Source organism: Emydura macquarii, unplaced genomic scaffold (assembly GCF_026122565.2).
Source record: "Emydura macquarii macquarii isolate MOO-44397 ecotype Brisbane River unplaced genomic scaffold, CSIRO-AGI_Emac_v2 contig_1230, whole genome shotgun sequence".
In the NCBI taxonomy this organism is placed as follows: domain Eukaryota; kingdom Metazoa; phylum Chordata; order Testudines; family Chelidae; genus Emydura; species Emydura macquarii.
The window spans coordinates 16,361,102-16,376,365 of record NW_027131367.1 but is presented as its reverse complement, the minus strand read 5'-3'; the positions used below and the strand labels follow the sequence as shown (position 1 = coordinate 16,376,365).

General features: G+C 44.4%; 1 protein-coding gene across 1 annotated transcript; it reads left to right on the top strand.

The window, feature by feature from the left end:
- Positions 1 to 2,501: 2,501 nt before the first annotated feature.
- On the top strand, positions 2,502 to 11,069 carry CD7 (CD7 molecule). Its single transcript, XM_067547850.1, has 4 exons — positions 2,502 to 2,624; positions 5,844 to 6,179; positions 10,420 to 10,529; positions 10,953 to 11,069. Exons 1-4 carry the CDS (start codon positions 2,552 to 2,554, stop codon positions 11,067 to 11,069), a joined length of 636 nt encoding a protein of 211 aa, XP_067403951.1. The 5' UTR covers positions 2,502 to 2,551.
- Positions 11,070 to 15,264: the final 4,195 nt, after the last annotated feature.

The following is a 15,264-nucleotide window of genomic DNA, read 5'->3' as shown; positions in this document are numbered from 1 at the left end:
AATCCTGCACTCTTCCCAGTGCTGCAGCAAACTCAGTGACCAGAGTGCTACATATAGTACCTTGTCACATCTCCTCTCCCTGAGTTTTAAACCAGTTATTTGGCCCAGGACCTAGCTTCTTCAGGGCAGGAAGCTGCAGATACAAAATTTCATCCAAACCTTTGCAAACAGCTGACTATCCCGTGAGCAGGTATCTATTGGGTTTGTCTCAGGAATTCGTTAGTCAAAGAGGTTGATTTTCTATTATTACTTTGTTGATTCATTCTTTCTGTTAATTAAGACCACAGGCATATATGCACTTGCAGTGTATTATACACCTATAAACTGTCACGTGTACAGAGCCAAAGGTAATGCAAAGCAAAGTCTGACACTGTCCTTTCAGATTCTGGAGCATCAAACCTGCAATGGCACTTCCATTTGGCTCTTTTAGAATCTTTCAGGTGGTCTGTGTTGGTTTCTAGGGCTGGACCAGGTACCAGTAGCCCAATGATAAAATATTTCTCTGTACTAATAATACAACTATTGTTCTGTGGAAAAACATTTTTGCCAGCAGAATCAGTAGAAACCAGATCAATATTTTCAAATAGCATTTCCACTAGGGCCAGCTTAAAAATGTGAACCAAAATTATCCTTTTTTGCCATGAGATCCTGTGTTCCAGATTTATCTCTTGCATTGTCGCTGTCTATGGATAGCATTTTTGTAACATTTCTTACCTTCTGGTAACGCTATCTACGTGTGTTTTATTTCTGTCAGAGATCAATTTGAATAATTTTGCAATATTGGTGATACGAATGTTGAATATATTTTCCATAAGGTTTTGAACTCTCACGTGGCTGAAGAGGGCACATTGTCCAGTGGGTTAGGTCTCAGTGTGTTCCCGTCCTGACAGTTCTATATTTGCTCAGAGCTGTGACCGTGCTCTCTTTCTTTCCAATGCAGAGGTTTAACACTGCACGAGAGCAGGGCTCAGAGTCCTGTGTGTGTGTTGGCGTGTTGCCTCTGGTGGGTGCTCATGCACCAGCACAACTGCATTGGTTTTTTTCTAGATATGTGGGGGTGCTGCACTAAATGAAGCCCCAATCCTGCACTGTGATCCAGGCAGGCAGGCTGCAGCGCCTCTTCAAGGCCCAGCAATCTTCAATGGGCTTCATGTGGACATGATGATTTTCCCACAGAGATCACATGGCAGGATTGGGAGCTGAGAGCTGACCATGTTGAAGCTGATGCACTCTCAGCTCCCTGATATGTCAGAAACAGGTGAGGGAAAGCAAGACTCCTCCATGAACATTCAGAGCACTCATCATAGACTAGAGCTACATCTATGCAAGACACCTACAATAGGAGACAGTGGAATATTTTTTAGTTCCTCAGAACTTGCTATTCAAACCAGAAAGAAGGGCAATAATTAAGGGACATCTGCCACTAGATCTTCATTGTACAATGTCCAACACCCTCAACTCCCCTTGTGGTGATCAGAAGCTTGTAGGACCAAGGACATAACCAACGTCCAAGGCATAGGAACTTTTGAACTAAACTCCTTGGCTCTGTGCTCCTTTAACTGTTCCTGTCAATAACTGTAATAAAAAAAATGAAGACAAATTCCTTTGTTTTATAATGCAACAAATCACTGTCTCCTGCTAAAATTTTCACTTCATTTGTCTCTCTGCTTTTTTTAACATACAGTGCAAACAACATGATACCTGTATCATTCCTACGTATTTTGTACCCTGGTATTACCATGTCCCATTGATTATCTTCATTCCACCAGATGAAATTGCGTGATATGCCACATCTATCATTAATTAAAGATTGTTGAATCCACCAAGTTACCGTGATGTAATTATATCAACATTCTCATTGAATCCCAGGTACTCTAGTTCACCCATCTTTTTAGTACTTAGACTTCTAGCATTTGTATGTAAGTACTTGTACATTTTGTCACTATTTAGTTGCTTGCCTTTATGTGTTATATTTAAATGGGATTTTTTTATGTTTGACTGTTCCTCAGTAGCTGGCTCATATCTGTACTTTTATCAACTTCTTTCCTATTCTCTATACTATATGTCCCTATGTCACCTACATGTACTGCAACCACTGGTTTCTCCCCAGCACTATAAGTCTATCCAGATATCTCATGAGGTCCACTCCTTCACACCCAGCAGGCAATTCACCACATGGTTCTCCCGGTAATTAGAAATCCAACTATCTATATTTCTAACAATTGAATCCCCCACTACACTTGCCTGTCTCTTGCTAGTTGCAGGGGTCAGCTCTGTCTAATTTTAGTGGGAATCAAGCCAGCTCAGTGCATGGCAAACTGAGCCCTAAAAACACAATTTGAGATGTTCCCCCCAATCAGCACTTTTAAAAATTACTTCACGAAGAGGTGTTTGTGCTATGCAGTGATGTGGTTCGCAGCCAGCTTTCAGTGGTTCAGCGTCACATCAGAAACAGCTCATCAAACTCTACCTCAACCCTGCCTTCCTTCACTTTACACAGGGTGGGATTTTACACAGTAGCTCAGAAATCTAGCTCAAAAGGTTTGCGAAAATGCCCTGGACGCCCTCTGTTTCAGTTGTGTTTCTGCTCTTCCTGTTTTTCCAGGAGATCCCAGCCCATAAAGGTATGTACTAAAAATTCAAGCTTTTAACTTTGTTTTGGAACATCGTAGCTCAGATGGCTCAAGTCAGTGAAATCCAAATTTGGCAAGAGGCCCACCTAATCTGGGCAAAGGACCTGGTGTTCACAATAGCTGGTAGATAACGATGGGTTCCCTAGGGTCCCTTTCAACTAGTAATGAAGATGATTTGTCTATTAGAGCAGTTAGATCCATCCTTTTAATCACTCTTATAGAAAATTTACTATCTAGCAAACTCTACCAGGTCTCTACCCCGCAATATGTATAGATACAGAGAAAGGCTTGACTCCATCTATCCTAGCCTACCTTTGCACGGATACCTGGTTGGTGCATTCAATTGTGGTATTTGCACATACATTTTTGGAAGGTCTTTCTGTTATGGAAAACAGGGTCTTGAAAAACTTACTTATAGAAGGACTTTATAATGTTATTACCTGCAAATGTACTCTCTAAGTGTTGATAGATGTTATCATCGACCCCTGATTGGGGAGAGGTGGGGTGGTTTAAAAGCAAACAAGCAACATGTTTTTCAGAAGTTTTCTGAATTTGGTGTTTCCCAACCCATTTTCACTATGGTAGGATTGCTTTGTGTGTCATAGTATTTTTAGTCCAAAGAAAATACACCCCATGTGATATGTTTCAGCTGCCAACAGCAAGGATAAAACCTCAGCAATGTTTAACAGAGATTTCTTGGAATCATTTTAAGCTTTCAGATCATTGCAGTATGACTCATATCACTGGAAATCATTTTTATACAGGTGCGTTATTACTTTAAGTTCAGTTGCTTTTCTTCCCCAGCAGTACTCTGTCGGTGCATAAAGAAGGAATATGTGATAGTTGGAGATGCTGCGAGATAACGTATATCTTGGCATGAGTTTGAAATAACTCAGTCCCTCACATACAGTGGAGCAAAAGAATAAATTCTGCAGATCAGTCCAAGCAAGTGGCTATAGCATAAGAAATTTGTAGCAACCCAACACACATTTTGTCTGTGTCAGTTCTTTTGCTTGTATCATTATAGTTTCCCCCCCTTTGAAACATTTTTTTATTGTGGAAATAATGAAACCATTGATTATGGGTTAAGCAGTGTCATCCACAAGTGCAGAATAAAGGTTTCCACTGATGCAGTTCTGATCAGAACTGGGCCACTCGGCATAAGGATTTGGAACACGTTCCATGGTTTGTGACCCGGATGAATTTTCATGATGATCATAATCACATATATGCTCTCAGACAATACATTGATACTTGAAATAAGAAGATTAGGCAGCTTTAGAGAATTTAGGTTGTGAATATCAGCCCAAACCTGATCAGATTTAGTTTAAAAACTAAGGAGAGAAAATTCAGTTGTGCAGTATCAGAGCTTGGGATTGTTAAGTCTCAGAAGTGTCTGCTTTCTGTCACTAGATCTGATTTGTATACTCTTGCACCAGATCTGAAAAGAGCCCCTGAAGCGTAGCTGTTTCATGGCCTGATTCATATGTATCCTCACTTATACACAAGGTAGCCTAGGGGGAAACTGGATGGAGAATCACATATTTTTTCCATTTGGTTGGCTGGCTTTTTTGGGTGGGTGAGGGAAAGTTTGTGTCACAGTGTTTTGCCAGACTGGGCATCCTTCTAAAAAAATATGCTCTAGCTCAGTCACAAGATATGGCCTTGAAGCAGGTACCAATGGGTGAAAATCTAGAGCCCCTTATGCAGAATGTCAGAACTAGAATATTGTAATGTTCCCTTCTGGCCTTAAAAATCTAGGAATCTATAATAGGATGATTATTGGTTACAGAAAACCATCAGGGTACTTAGGACTGTCCAAACTTAGTGGAGGACACAGTCTGTGTTCCCAGATGTCTGTTTATAGTCTAAATGACGGAATTGAAGCCTGCGTACACAGTTCCTGGGGATTATTTTTGTATCTTTTATTATTATAGTGTGAAAGGCACTCCCAGCACATAAAACCCAAGCATTTAGCTAGAGTGTTTGGAGGTGAAATCTACACCCCAACACAGGGCCAAGGCCCTGGGCAGCTCTGATGGCTCCTCCAATGTGGCTACTATTTCAGTCCATTGCATGAAGTAGTGGGACCTCTGGACCTATGTAAAGTCAGGTCCGTGGCCCCTCATCTTCCTCACTGGCAGCTTCCAACAAAACAGGAGGGGAAGCAGGCCTGTGAGCAATCCCCGAAGATGCTGGATGGGAGACAAAAGGCTACTCGGTCTCCCCCTGGAATGGAAACCTGGGCCTGCTGATGGAGAGGGGGAAAGTCTTGGGAGGAGAGTGAGCAGATTTTTAGGGGATATGTTAAGTCACTTGGGGGAAGATGGGCCCCAAGATCCAGATACATATTCACACATTTGGATTCTGATTCCAAATGACCAGGTTCACCCTAGAGTGACAGGTCTGAGCTTGCTTCAGGAACCCAGCCAAGGCAATGGAGATAAGCTTCTGAGATGTTCAGAGGACGGAAAGTGTCTATTAAAAGAGACTTATTTGTTCACCTCTCACTTTGAGATAAGGTGTGAGGGTGCACCTTACCCTTCTATTCTCCCAGTGCAGCCTTGCCTGAGTTTCCTTTCTGGGAGGATCTGTTGTAATTGCTCACAAAATGACTCAAGTTCCAACTCAAAGACTCCCTTCCTCGGCCTTGGTTTATCAACGTACAAAATATATCCCAACAGCAGACCCATCCACCCATACCTTCTCCTCAGGATGCTACAGCGCTTCTCTAGGGTCTGTAAATAGTCCTTCACTCTTCCCAGACTACAGCTTCCTGCCTAGGAAGCCCCACAGACTCTCAGATTCTCAAACATGACTCACATGACTCACAGACTCTCAAACATGTCCTGTGCCTACCAGGTCTCTTTTTAAATTAAGAAAAAAAGGTTTGGCCTTTTATATCCTGCTTTGTCTCCCATCAAGCCTTGCTCTTAGGCCTACAAATCTAATGCTTCCTGAACAAATCCCAGAATTCCCTTGATCTTGGGCTGGAACTGTGAACAGGTGTGGGAAGGATGTTGCCTGCCCTTGGAGGGCCAGCACAGTCGATTACAAAGAGTATGGCAAAGACACCTGGTCCTCAAATAGATGGGTGTCTTGTAATTAGAAGAGCTTGCTAGTGCGAGGCCACCCTCCATCTAGACTCCAACAGTTCCCACTCAGCTGCATGGTAATGACATCTTTTCCTTTCCTCCTCTCTGCATGAAGGTGTTACACAGGAACCAGCTATTGCCATGGCTACTGAAGGAGAGTCTGTCAACATAACCTGCAACATAACCAAGGGGAAGCTAATAGGGATGTATTTGAAAAGACAAGTTGTAAATGCCATGGATGTGCTATACGTTTCAGATCAAGTCAACCCTACCACACACCTTTCCTATAAAGACCGCATCAACAGCTCGGTACACTTGACAGAAGTGAGAATAACGCTGCACCAGCTGCAGAAAAATGATACTGATGTGTATGTCTGTAGTGGGAGCGTGCTAGATCCCAATTCAAATCCCAGGAGTGTGGTGGGCCAAGGCACCATATTGGTGGTTAAAGGTATTGTACATTCCTTTCTTTTTTTTTAAAGTATAAGACAAATGGGTATTTATTTTCAGTTGAAAGGGCGGAGGATGTGGTAGAACATTAATTGAATGGTTATTTGGTTCAGTATATTAGCTAAGGCAAAGATGGGTTTGTGGAGGGAAGGAATGTTCTTATAGTGAGGTGTTTTTGTTCCATATACAAACCATAAATTTTACATCTGAAAACAACAAGAAAGAACAAAAGTACAGTTTCCATGTGAGAGCACAGAGTGGGTGTCTCATCTGTAACAAGCTGCAGCAAGACTGAGAGCAAAACATTGCTCTTTCTGCACTGGGCAAATTTCTTAGACATGTAAACAGGCAATACACAGGAAGCAAAGGCCTTGTATTTTTATAGCTACATACACCACAGTTACTCTCCCCCAAATCTGCAGTTCAAGCATAAAATTATAAATGTAACCCCGCTTTCCTTCCCAGGTTACTTGGGAGCAGGCAAATCTTATCTGTTGCCTGGGCACCATATGGTATTAAGGATAATGTAAATCTTGGGGGTCCCAGCTGAGATGGGGAATTAGGTGAGGATTTTCTACTTGTCCACTTGCAGTAGTCCTCTTATTCCTAAGAATCATTATACTTGATGTTGCCTCCACCTGGACAGGCACTGTATACACCGATGGGTGCACCTGGATCACCTCCAGGAACAAAAACATAAATAATGGATCTTATGCGGGCAATAAACACCCCAAAAATCTCCAACATGATTTTTACCTAAAACGTTATCCTAACAACACACGACAGAACGTGCACCAGACTGATAAAGATTAAGTTGTTATATCTATACCAGTTCTCTAGTTGGTGCTGCAGTAGCTCAACTAGTAGCTGCAGCTTTCAACAGCAAGTTGCAACAGAAACCTAACCAAAACTCTTGGCATTATACCCAGATCCACCCCATCCCTGAGTGCGCACTCTCCCTTAAGCTTATAGTCTGCTGGGTCCTCTCTTGTGTTGGCGTGCTGGGTGAGCAGGAGAAGCACCTACTCCAGGGGTGCTGAGGGGCTGAAGCACCCACGGAAAAAAAGAGTGGGTGCTCAGCACCCACCCCAGCTGTTCCATTCCACCACACGGCCGCTGCGAGCTGATCCGCTGGTACAACCTGCTGCCAGTCAATCAGCTTGATCTAATCAGCTGTTTGACCACACCTCCCGAGGAGGGGGGGCTGGGGCCATTGCTCTGGCAGTCAGGGACCAGGGTGGCTTCAGGTGCTAAAAAAATCCTTAAGGATAGGGAGGGATGGGGTGTGTGACTGGTCAAGGAGCACTGGCCCTGGCTGGGCAGGGCTTGTATTCAGCCCTGGTTGCTGAGATGCTCACTCACCTGCTGGCTGGGGCCGCCCCTCCTGCCGTGTCTCCTCCCTCCTACCTGGGCTACTGCATCTATTCTGTGTGGGCAGCAGATGGTGACCTGGACCGCATGCCTGCAGCAGCTCCCAGCCAGGCTACGAGTCTGACTCTGAGTCTCCAACCCCAGGCAGCAGGTGAGTCCCGACTCCCTCCTGGGACAGCCAGGGAGGATGGGTGGGTGCAGTGGTGGCCCTGGCTGGCCAGGAGCGTGGCAGAAGCTGGGTGGGTGGGCGGGGTGCATGGGTCACCGGATGGCTGGGGGAGCCACACGGGGGAAGGAAGGGGATGGGACACCACTCTACCCAACCCCTGCCCCTCCCCCCCCAGCAGAACTGGAGTGGGCAGGGACAAAAGCGGCAAGCCCCACCACTGCTGGCTGGCTGCTGGCTGGAGAAGCCATGCAGGGAGGGACACCCGACCCAACCCCTGGCCCCTCGGGGATGGAGTGGGGGGCGGGGCCTCAGGGGTGTCGCAGAGTCTCAACGGTGGAACAGCGTAGGGCACCCTAATATGTCATGCAGGTCTTTGAAAAGAGGTAACCAGACCTCCCTGTTCTGCTGGGCAATCTTGGCATCGGGAACAGCCTCCTGGGTGAATGTTAACCGCGGAAACGATTGTACCTGTCTTGCTTTTTAAGAAAATGTGGTGTCCCCAGGATGTAGTATAAAAAAGAGCTCTGTCTAATCAAGATCCCTCTGCAAGGATTCAGAGGCTCCTCAAAAAGGTGTGCCTACATAAAATATGAAGTCTAAAGTGTTGTGAGAAATCTGTCCCTTTTGGGAACTGTCTCAAGGACTCTCGGATTCCAAGGTCGCAACTTTGCCTTCCACACAAAACAGTTTATCAGTAATAATGTGCTACAGTTAACATCCTGCAGCCACTAGGACCAGACAAATCACAGCAGCAGATAATCGTATTATGGGTAAATATCAGGTCTCTAGTTCCACACCCTCCCTTGGGCTTTATAAGGAATAGAGGAGTTTGAACCTATAACCTTCAACTATAGTTTTAAGGGAAAGTGATGTACCAGTTCTTTCAGGTGGGAGAATTGCCCTTACATTCGTTTATACTATATCCTGGTGACACCACATTTTGTTAAAAAGCAAGACAGGTAAAGTTGTTTCTCCTGTTAACTTTCACCCAGGATGTTCCCGATGCCAAGATTACCCAACAGAACAGGGAGGTCTGGTTACCTCTTTTCAAAGACCTGCATGACATAGACATCTCTCATAGATCAACTTATATTCACAGTCTCTAACTGCTTCCTTATCTGATATACTGCTCTCTGGTTTTTCAGCTTCCGTTTAAAAACATCAAACCAACTGCTGTGTTACACACAGGATGATAATTCCCACAACCGTTTTTGCAGTGCCCATCAGTACAAAGTAGTTGTTGCATATTGGCTTGAACTAGCTGCCCTACCTGTCTCTGCACCTTCCTCTTTTTCTCTTTAAAACATGAGATGACTGTAAAAGGTCTCGGTGACTTCTCATCAGATGTGATGAATTTACAAGTCACCAGTAATCTTGCTCATTGCACAGTGCTGCAAATTCAACATGGGATCCAAAGATAAAGCTCCATTTGGTTTGGGTTTTCCCCTTCTACCTCTTGCATTATCAACACCAGTAATAAAAAACGAAGTGGGCTTCTGCCCACGAAAGCTTATGTCGAAATAAATTTGTTAGTCTTTAAGGTGCCCCAGGACTCTCGTTGCTTTGCTGAAAACAGACTAACACGGCTGCCCCTCTGGAACCAGTAATAAAGATTCTATAGACAACCTTTTGGTGACGGTTTTGTTGAGGCAGAATAGAATTCAGCTCACTCTTTCACTGCTCTGTTGACGCTGCAGAGTAATATAGAAAATTGGGTTTCTCTATAGAATATGCAGAGATGATTCAAAAATACATGAGGCTAGACTAGGCAGCTCTCACTCATGCTGGTGGATACTTATGACTTCAATGGGTCCCCTTCTGTAAGGGACCACCAGAAGTAAAGGGTTACACAGTCTAGCCCATAGAGAAAGGAGGTACTAAATGGAAAGGTGCAATTCCTACCTAGTCTCTTTCCCAACGATTGTATACACACACTGCCATCACAGCCTTACCCCTTGAGATTTACTAGCGCCAGGAGAGTGGCAGGGAGTCCAATGGTTGCAGCAGAATTACAAAGCAATGTGTAACTTTAAACAGGGAGGACTCAGTAAATGGAGAGTACTGTACCCTGCCACAATAGAGTCCGTAACGTACTTGATCGAAGAGAAGATAAAGCAAGGGCCAGTTGTATCCTGTTTCATCTAGGCCCCTATGTCTTTACTATAGTCATAGCTATAATTGAGCCACCATGTGAAGATGACATTTTAGAATTGATGCATCTGAAGCGAAGTGAGAAGACGTGGCTGTAGCTGTTAATAAACATGAAGTCAAGGCTATTATATGATGATTTGTTTTCAACAATCGTGGCATTGGACGGTGGTATGCTGGTTGCACAATAGTTCTTTGGAGAAGTGGCAGGGTAATGTTTACATGTCATTCCTGGCTCAGTACTACATCCCAGGATACCAGAACAGCAAAACTTCATGCTCAGCTTCTTCTTATTACAAGTGTCCCAGCATTGCACGCACGTAGCAACCATCTCAGTGGGAATGGCACCTAAGTCCTTTGTGTTCCAGGCCTGGAAACCACACTGGCATCTCCACTGGTGTGACACTGGGAATGCACTGGTGGTAATGAGGGGTGATGGTGACATCGATAGGCTTCCTGTTTGCTGACCTTTAGACATCCCCTGGAAGAGCAACAAAACATGTTCCTCACATGAAAATGTAATTCTGCCTTTCCTCAGATCAATTACCCTCAGAAATGGAGCAAGCAGAGTGCCAGAGGGCTTCCTGGGTGCTATATTTCCTTCCCTCCATGGCTTTGATCTTGCTTTTTGTGCTGGGATACTTCGTTCTCTCTCGCATACATGTAAGTATGTCATTCAGCCACAGCCCTAATATTTTCCATATTTCTGACCCTGCAGATAGAAGTCATTCCCAAGCACAGCCACGCCTGTTAAAGTACTGTACACATAAACCATTGTGGAGCCATCAAACAGGCATATGATAAACCTCTATGCCAATATGTGTCTTCTATTGTCCCCACCTTTTATGTGTTGACATCCCCTGATGACACGCAGCCTGTCAATTGCTGCTGGTGGAAGAGCCTGTATGAATTTTAGGGGTTAATGGAGCCCTTGCCACCTGTTGCTCTACGTAGTCCCTGTGGGCTAGGAGAAGGAGCATTTTGTTATTTCTGCTTGTAACTTCCTGCACGCTGAGTTGAGAACAGCACCTCGCAGAGGTTCTGCTCCAGCCCTAGATCTGAAGGGCTGCCCTGATTTTTTTGCAGATCAAGGAACACTGCCAGAGAGGAAAGAATAAGCAAGCAAACACGGTGTATGAAGACATGTCCTACAGCCTTAGACGTAACACCCTGGCCACAGGCAACGCTTACAATAATTGTTAGCAAGCTCTGGCCAGTCGAGGCTCTGTGGACATCAACAGCGCTTTCCCCATGCGCTTGAGTTGCGAATGCTGTCATTTGACTTTTATTCCCTTTAGTGAAAAACAAACAAACAAACCAGCCTTGTGACCTGTGCAATATTTTTGCTTACTTTATTCAGCTGTGACAACCTCTCTTTTTGGGAGACGGAGGTGGCAGTGGGAAGGTTGCTTACAGAATGTGTAGAGAAATATGTGCATCCTTGAAAGTGTGAGTGTGTGCTGGGGAAGGCAGTGTTAGGTGCTGCAGTGCATAGTCCACCTGATGCAACTTGAGCCCTGGCTCTGCTTGATGCTCACACCCCCACTGGAACAAGTGAGAGAAGTCATGTTGAGAGCGTGGGGAGGCACTCAGACCCAGATCCACAAAGGGACTTAGGCTCCTAAACCCCATACACAGGAGCCTCTAAGTCCCGGTTTGGGTGTCTCTGAGATGCGCAATACCTCCACTCAATTTCCACCTAACCCTGTAGTTGCTTAAATGAGCTCAGCGCCTGTTTCTGCAGTAAAAGTTCCCTGAGCATCTAAGTTTCTGTGTCTGGGCAAGGGCACATCTGCCTCCCTCTTGGTGTCTGGACACCTAAGCCCCAAAGCGATCTGAGAACCCAGGGAAGATAGGTGCTCTTCCACCTATCTTGCCTATGGGGCCTGATCCAATGGGCACGCGCAGACCTTGCTTACTGGATTGGGTCCCATTGAAAATCCAGCTGGAGGAACCTGTTCAACTTTGAATACATACTTAGTCACTGAGAGAGAAAATGACTGTTGGTTATAGCACTCAGTTCCCCTGCGCCAATGATTCTAACAAGTTACCCACCGCGGATCAGCTTCATCAGGTGACAGCGAGGGAGCCCTGCAGCAGAATATCCCATGGCCCAGTGGTCAGAGCGTTCTCCTGAGAGCTGGGTGACCCCTATTCAAATCCTCTCTCTCCCTCAGGCACAATGGGGGCAAACTGAACCTGGGTCTCCCACAGCACAGCTAAGTGCTCTAAAGTTATGAGGAAGACACTGTTTTATGTGGGCTGAAGCAGGTGCCTAACACATTCTCACAAGAAACAACGTAGGCACCTGAGCTGCCTGGTTCCAGATAGCTGGTTCCTGTTCATGGATTGCTAGCAGTGATAGGTGTCTCCCTGCAGGCTGGACATAGGCACCTATCTGTGAGAGCTGTGAGGTGGCTCCAGGCCTAGCATGCTGGCTTTTGTGGATCTCATTCTAAAGCACCTATCTCTCCCCGCGCATTGTAGAGCGAGCTTAGGTGCCTAACTCAGGTTGTGTGAATTGTAGTGTTGTTCCTGTGATTTTCTAGGTAACTAGAAGTGGGGTGTTGCATCGTAATGTCCAAATCCCTGATGTAGGCCTTAGACACTAAGGTGATGGGCATCTTCATAAAAACGTAGCTGGATAAATAGCTAGATGGATGCCAGTATTTGCAACAAAGCACATGCAGCTGGGTAAGTGGGTTTTGTGTAACCCAAATATTAAAACAGACACACAGTTTCTCAGAACGGTATTCAAAACCCCTTTTTGAAATGGCAAAATACAAATGTAAAGAGCTGGTATAACCCCCATGTAGGTACTGCATATCCCACAGGGATGAAGTTAGATCTACAGTGTAAATGATTGGTCTTGCCTTAGGGTAATAGCAGGATGGCTGGGCTTCTTGCATTAAATTCAGGAAATGATGAGTTTTGAAGACTATTACATGTCTTTGTGGGGAGGCCGAAGCTACTGTTCCTCTTTATGGTTCTTTGTTTAATATAGGTTATTACACAACACAGCTCAGTAAACCCCCTGGGTGATGCTGCGCTGTGCAATGACTTTCAAAACACCCTGCAGGGTCAAGTAGCCTGGGGCACAATCAATATACAGACATCTGACCAGGGAGCGGAGAAGCCTGGGCCAAAATCACTCTGGGATAATTATCTTTGTCTTGGTAACAGGAGTCTGAAAACTCAGTGTGCTGAGTAAAAAGCTATCCCAGATCTGTAATGGTTTATATAGACCCTGTCCGGTGGCTAGAAGGGAAGGAGTTAATCCTCTTTAAGGGAAGGAGTTAATCCACAGCTACCTGCCTTGAGTGCAGGGAGTTCCACATTTGGTCCAGCTGTGAGGAATTAATTAATTAACCCCCCCCCCCCCCCCCATGACTCTAGTCACAGCACATTATAAAACAGACTTGCTGGGGGTCTGATGTTTGCTATGGGATTCAGGGTGCATAGGAAGGAAACTAGAGGGAGAGAGAAGGGTCTTTAGAGTTTTGCTTTGGCTGAAGGAAGCTATCATATTTGGCCTGTAAAGGGGACAAGATATTTTTTATCTTGGTGGTATATTTCTATATTACAATAAAGCACCTCACAAAGATGTTCAGAGGGCCCCTAGGCCTGCACGGTGGGCAGCACTTCTGGGAACTGCGGTGTTCCAAGTTGGGCACCTAAACACAGGGGCTCCTTCTGCAAATCTTGGCCTCGGTATCTCCATGTTTTAACCAGATGTACGATAGAGAGAGCGCATGAGGAAATGTTTTAGCTATTGAAGACAGACAGATAAGCAGGGGCTTGTTGACAGGAAATATTGTGGTGGGTAATCTAGAAGGTGTAAGTGGGAGCCAGTGTGAGACGTTAAGGAGGGGCGAGGCTACTGAGAGATAGCTTTTGGCTGTGCAAGGAGCTGTAACTACAGCCGAGAGGCTGATTGAATTAGTGGTTCATCAAAGTATGGAAAAGTGGATGTGTCTGCAATTATTAAGGATTTCCCAATGTTCCCAACTGTTCTGCCATTTTTGCATGAATAGCTTATTGAATATCTAGTATATTGTTGCCTGGCTATAGTCAGCATGGTGTACTCACCTCTGCAATATTTATTTGTAGGTGTGCTATGCGTCTGTCAGCCCATAACCTGTAATTCTTACCCAGGCAGAGCTCCTGGTGAATTCATTGGAAGTTTTCCCTGAGTAAGAACAGCAGAACTGGGACCATAATATTTAATGTTTTACTGCATAATTCTTGGGAAAATACCAAATCTGCTGGTCAAACTGCAAAATGTGTATGAAATACTACATGCACATGTATGAAGAAGGCTTTACATGTTTCTTTTTGTATCCATATTTTTTCATTTTCTATGGCTTTTCATATATTTTACAATTAACATTATAGATACTGAAGGGACAGTCTCTTGTAATATTTGATTTTACTTTTAGATTAGTTTCAAGGTTTCATGCAAAGAACAATGAGATTTGTAGCAGATGCTGACTCTCATACTCAATCCCCACTCTTAAGGTAACATTGGAAAATATCCCCATATTGTCTAGTACATATATTGTGTTTCAATTTAGAGTAAATCAGTGAAGAAATTTGGAGGGAGGAACTGCTCACCTTCCATGAGTGCAGCTTTCAAATGTTTAAGCAAAAATCTTCACACGTATTATGTTGATGGAGATTAGGGTGACCAGATACCTCGATTTTATAGGGACAGTCCTGATATTCAGGGTTTTTTCTTATATTGGTGCTTATTACCCCCAACCCCTGTCCCGATTTTTCACACTTGCTATCTGGTCACCCTAATGGAGATGGAAAGATATAAAAATAGTCAAATACAATTTTGCATGACCTTTGAATAACCAGACATCTGTTGTTTAGCGGTGGTTGCTTAGCATACTTTTTATTGTATTTTGCTGGATTATAGATACTCTGTAATCAGTACTGGCTTTTGCTGGACTTCTGCTGGGCCAGAATACTACTAAAGCTGGGAGGGGGTTGGTTCTCATTCAACATTGCTGTGCACTCCTTGACAATACTGGGTTTGTTCTTGTTGCCTGTGTTGTAAATTGTCAATAAAATATTCATAAAAGCAAAACTGTAACACATGTTCTGTGCTAGCCCACCTACAGCTGAGGACCCCAATTCATGTAATAAAAGTTCAGAAAGCTTGATCCATTTGTTAGCCTCAGTGTAAATATACAATGCAAGGTGTTAGAGAACCTGAGCCAAAGATGTGATCGTGAATACATGTTGGAGGGTTGATACCAATTGAACATTCCTGGTTTAAATAATTTACAGTCATGGCTATCACTGAGACAGCAGCAGGACTGTGGACCGAGATCACTATGGACATTGCTAATAATGATAAACATTATGAAGGTGTGATTTCATAGATGCA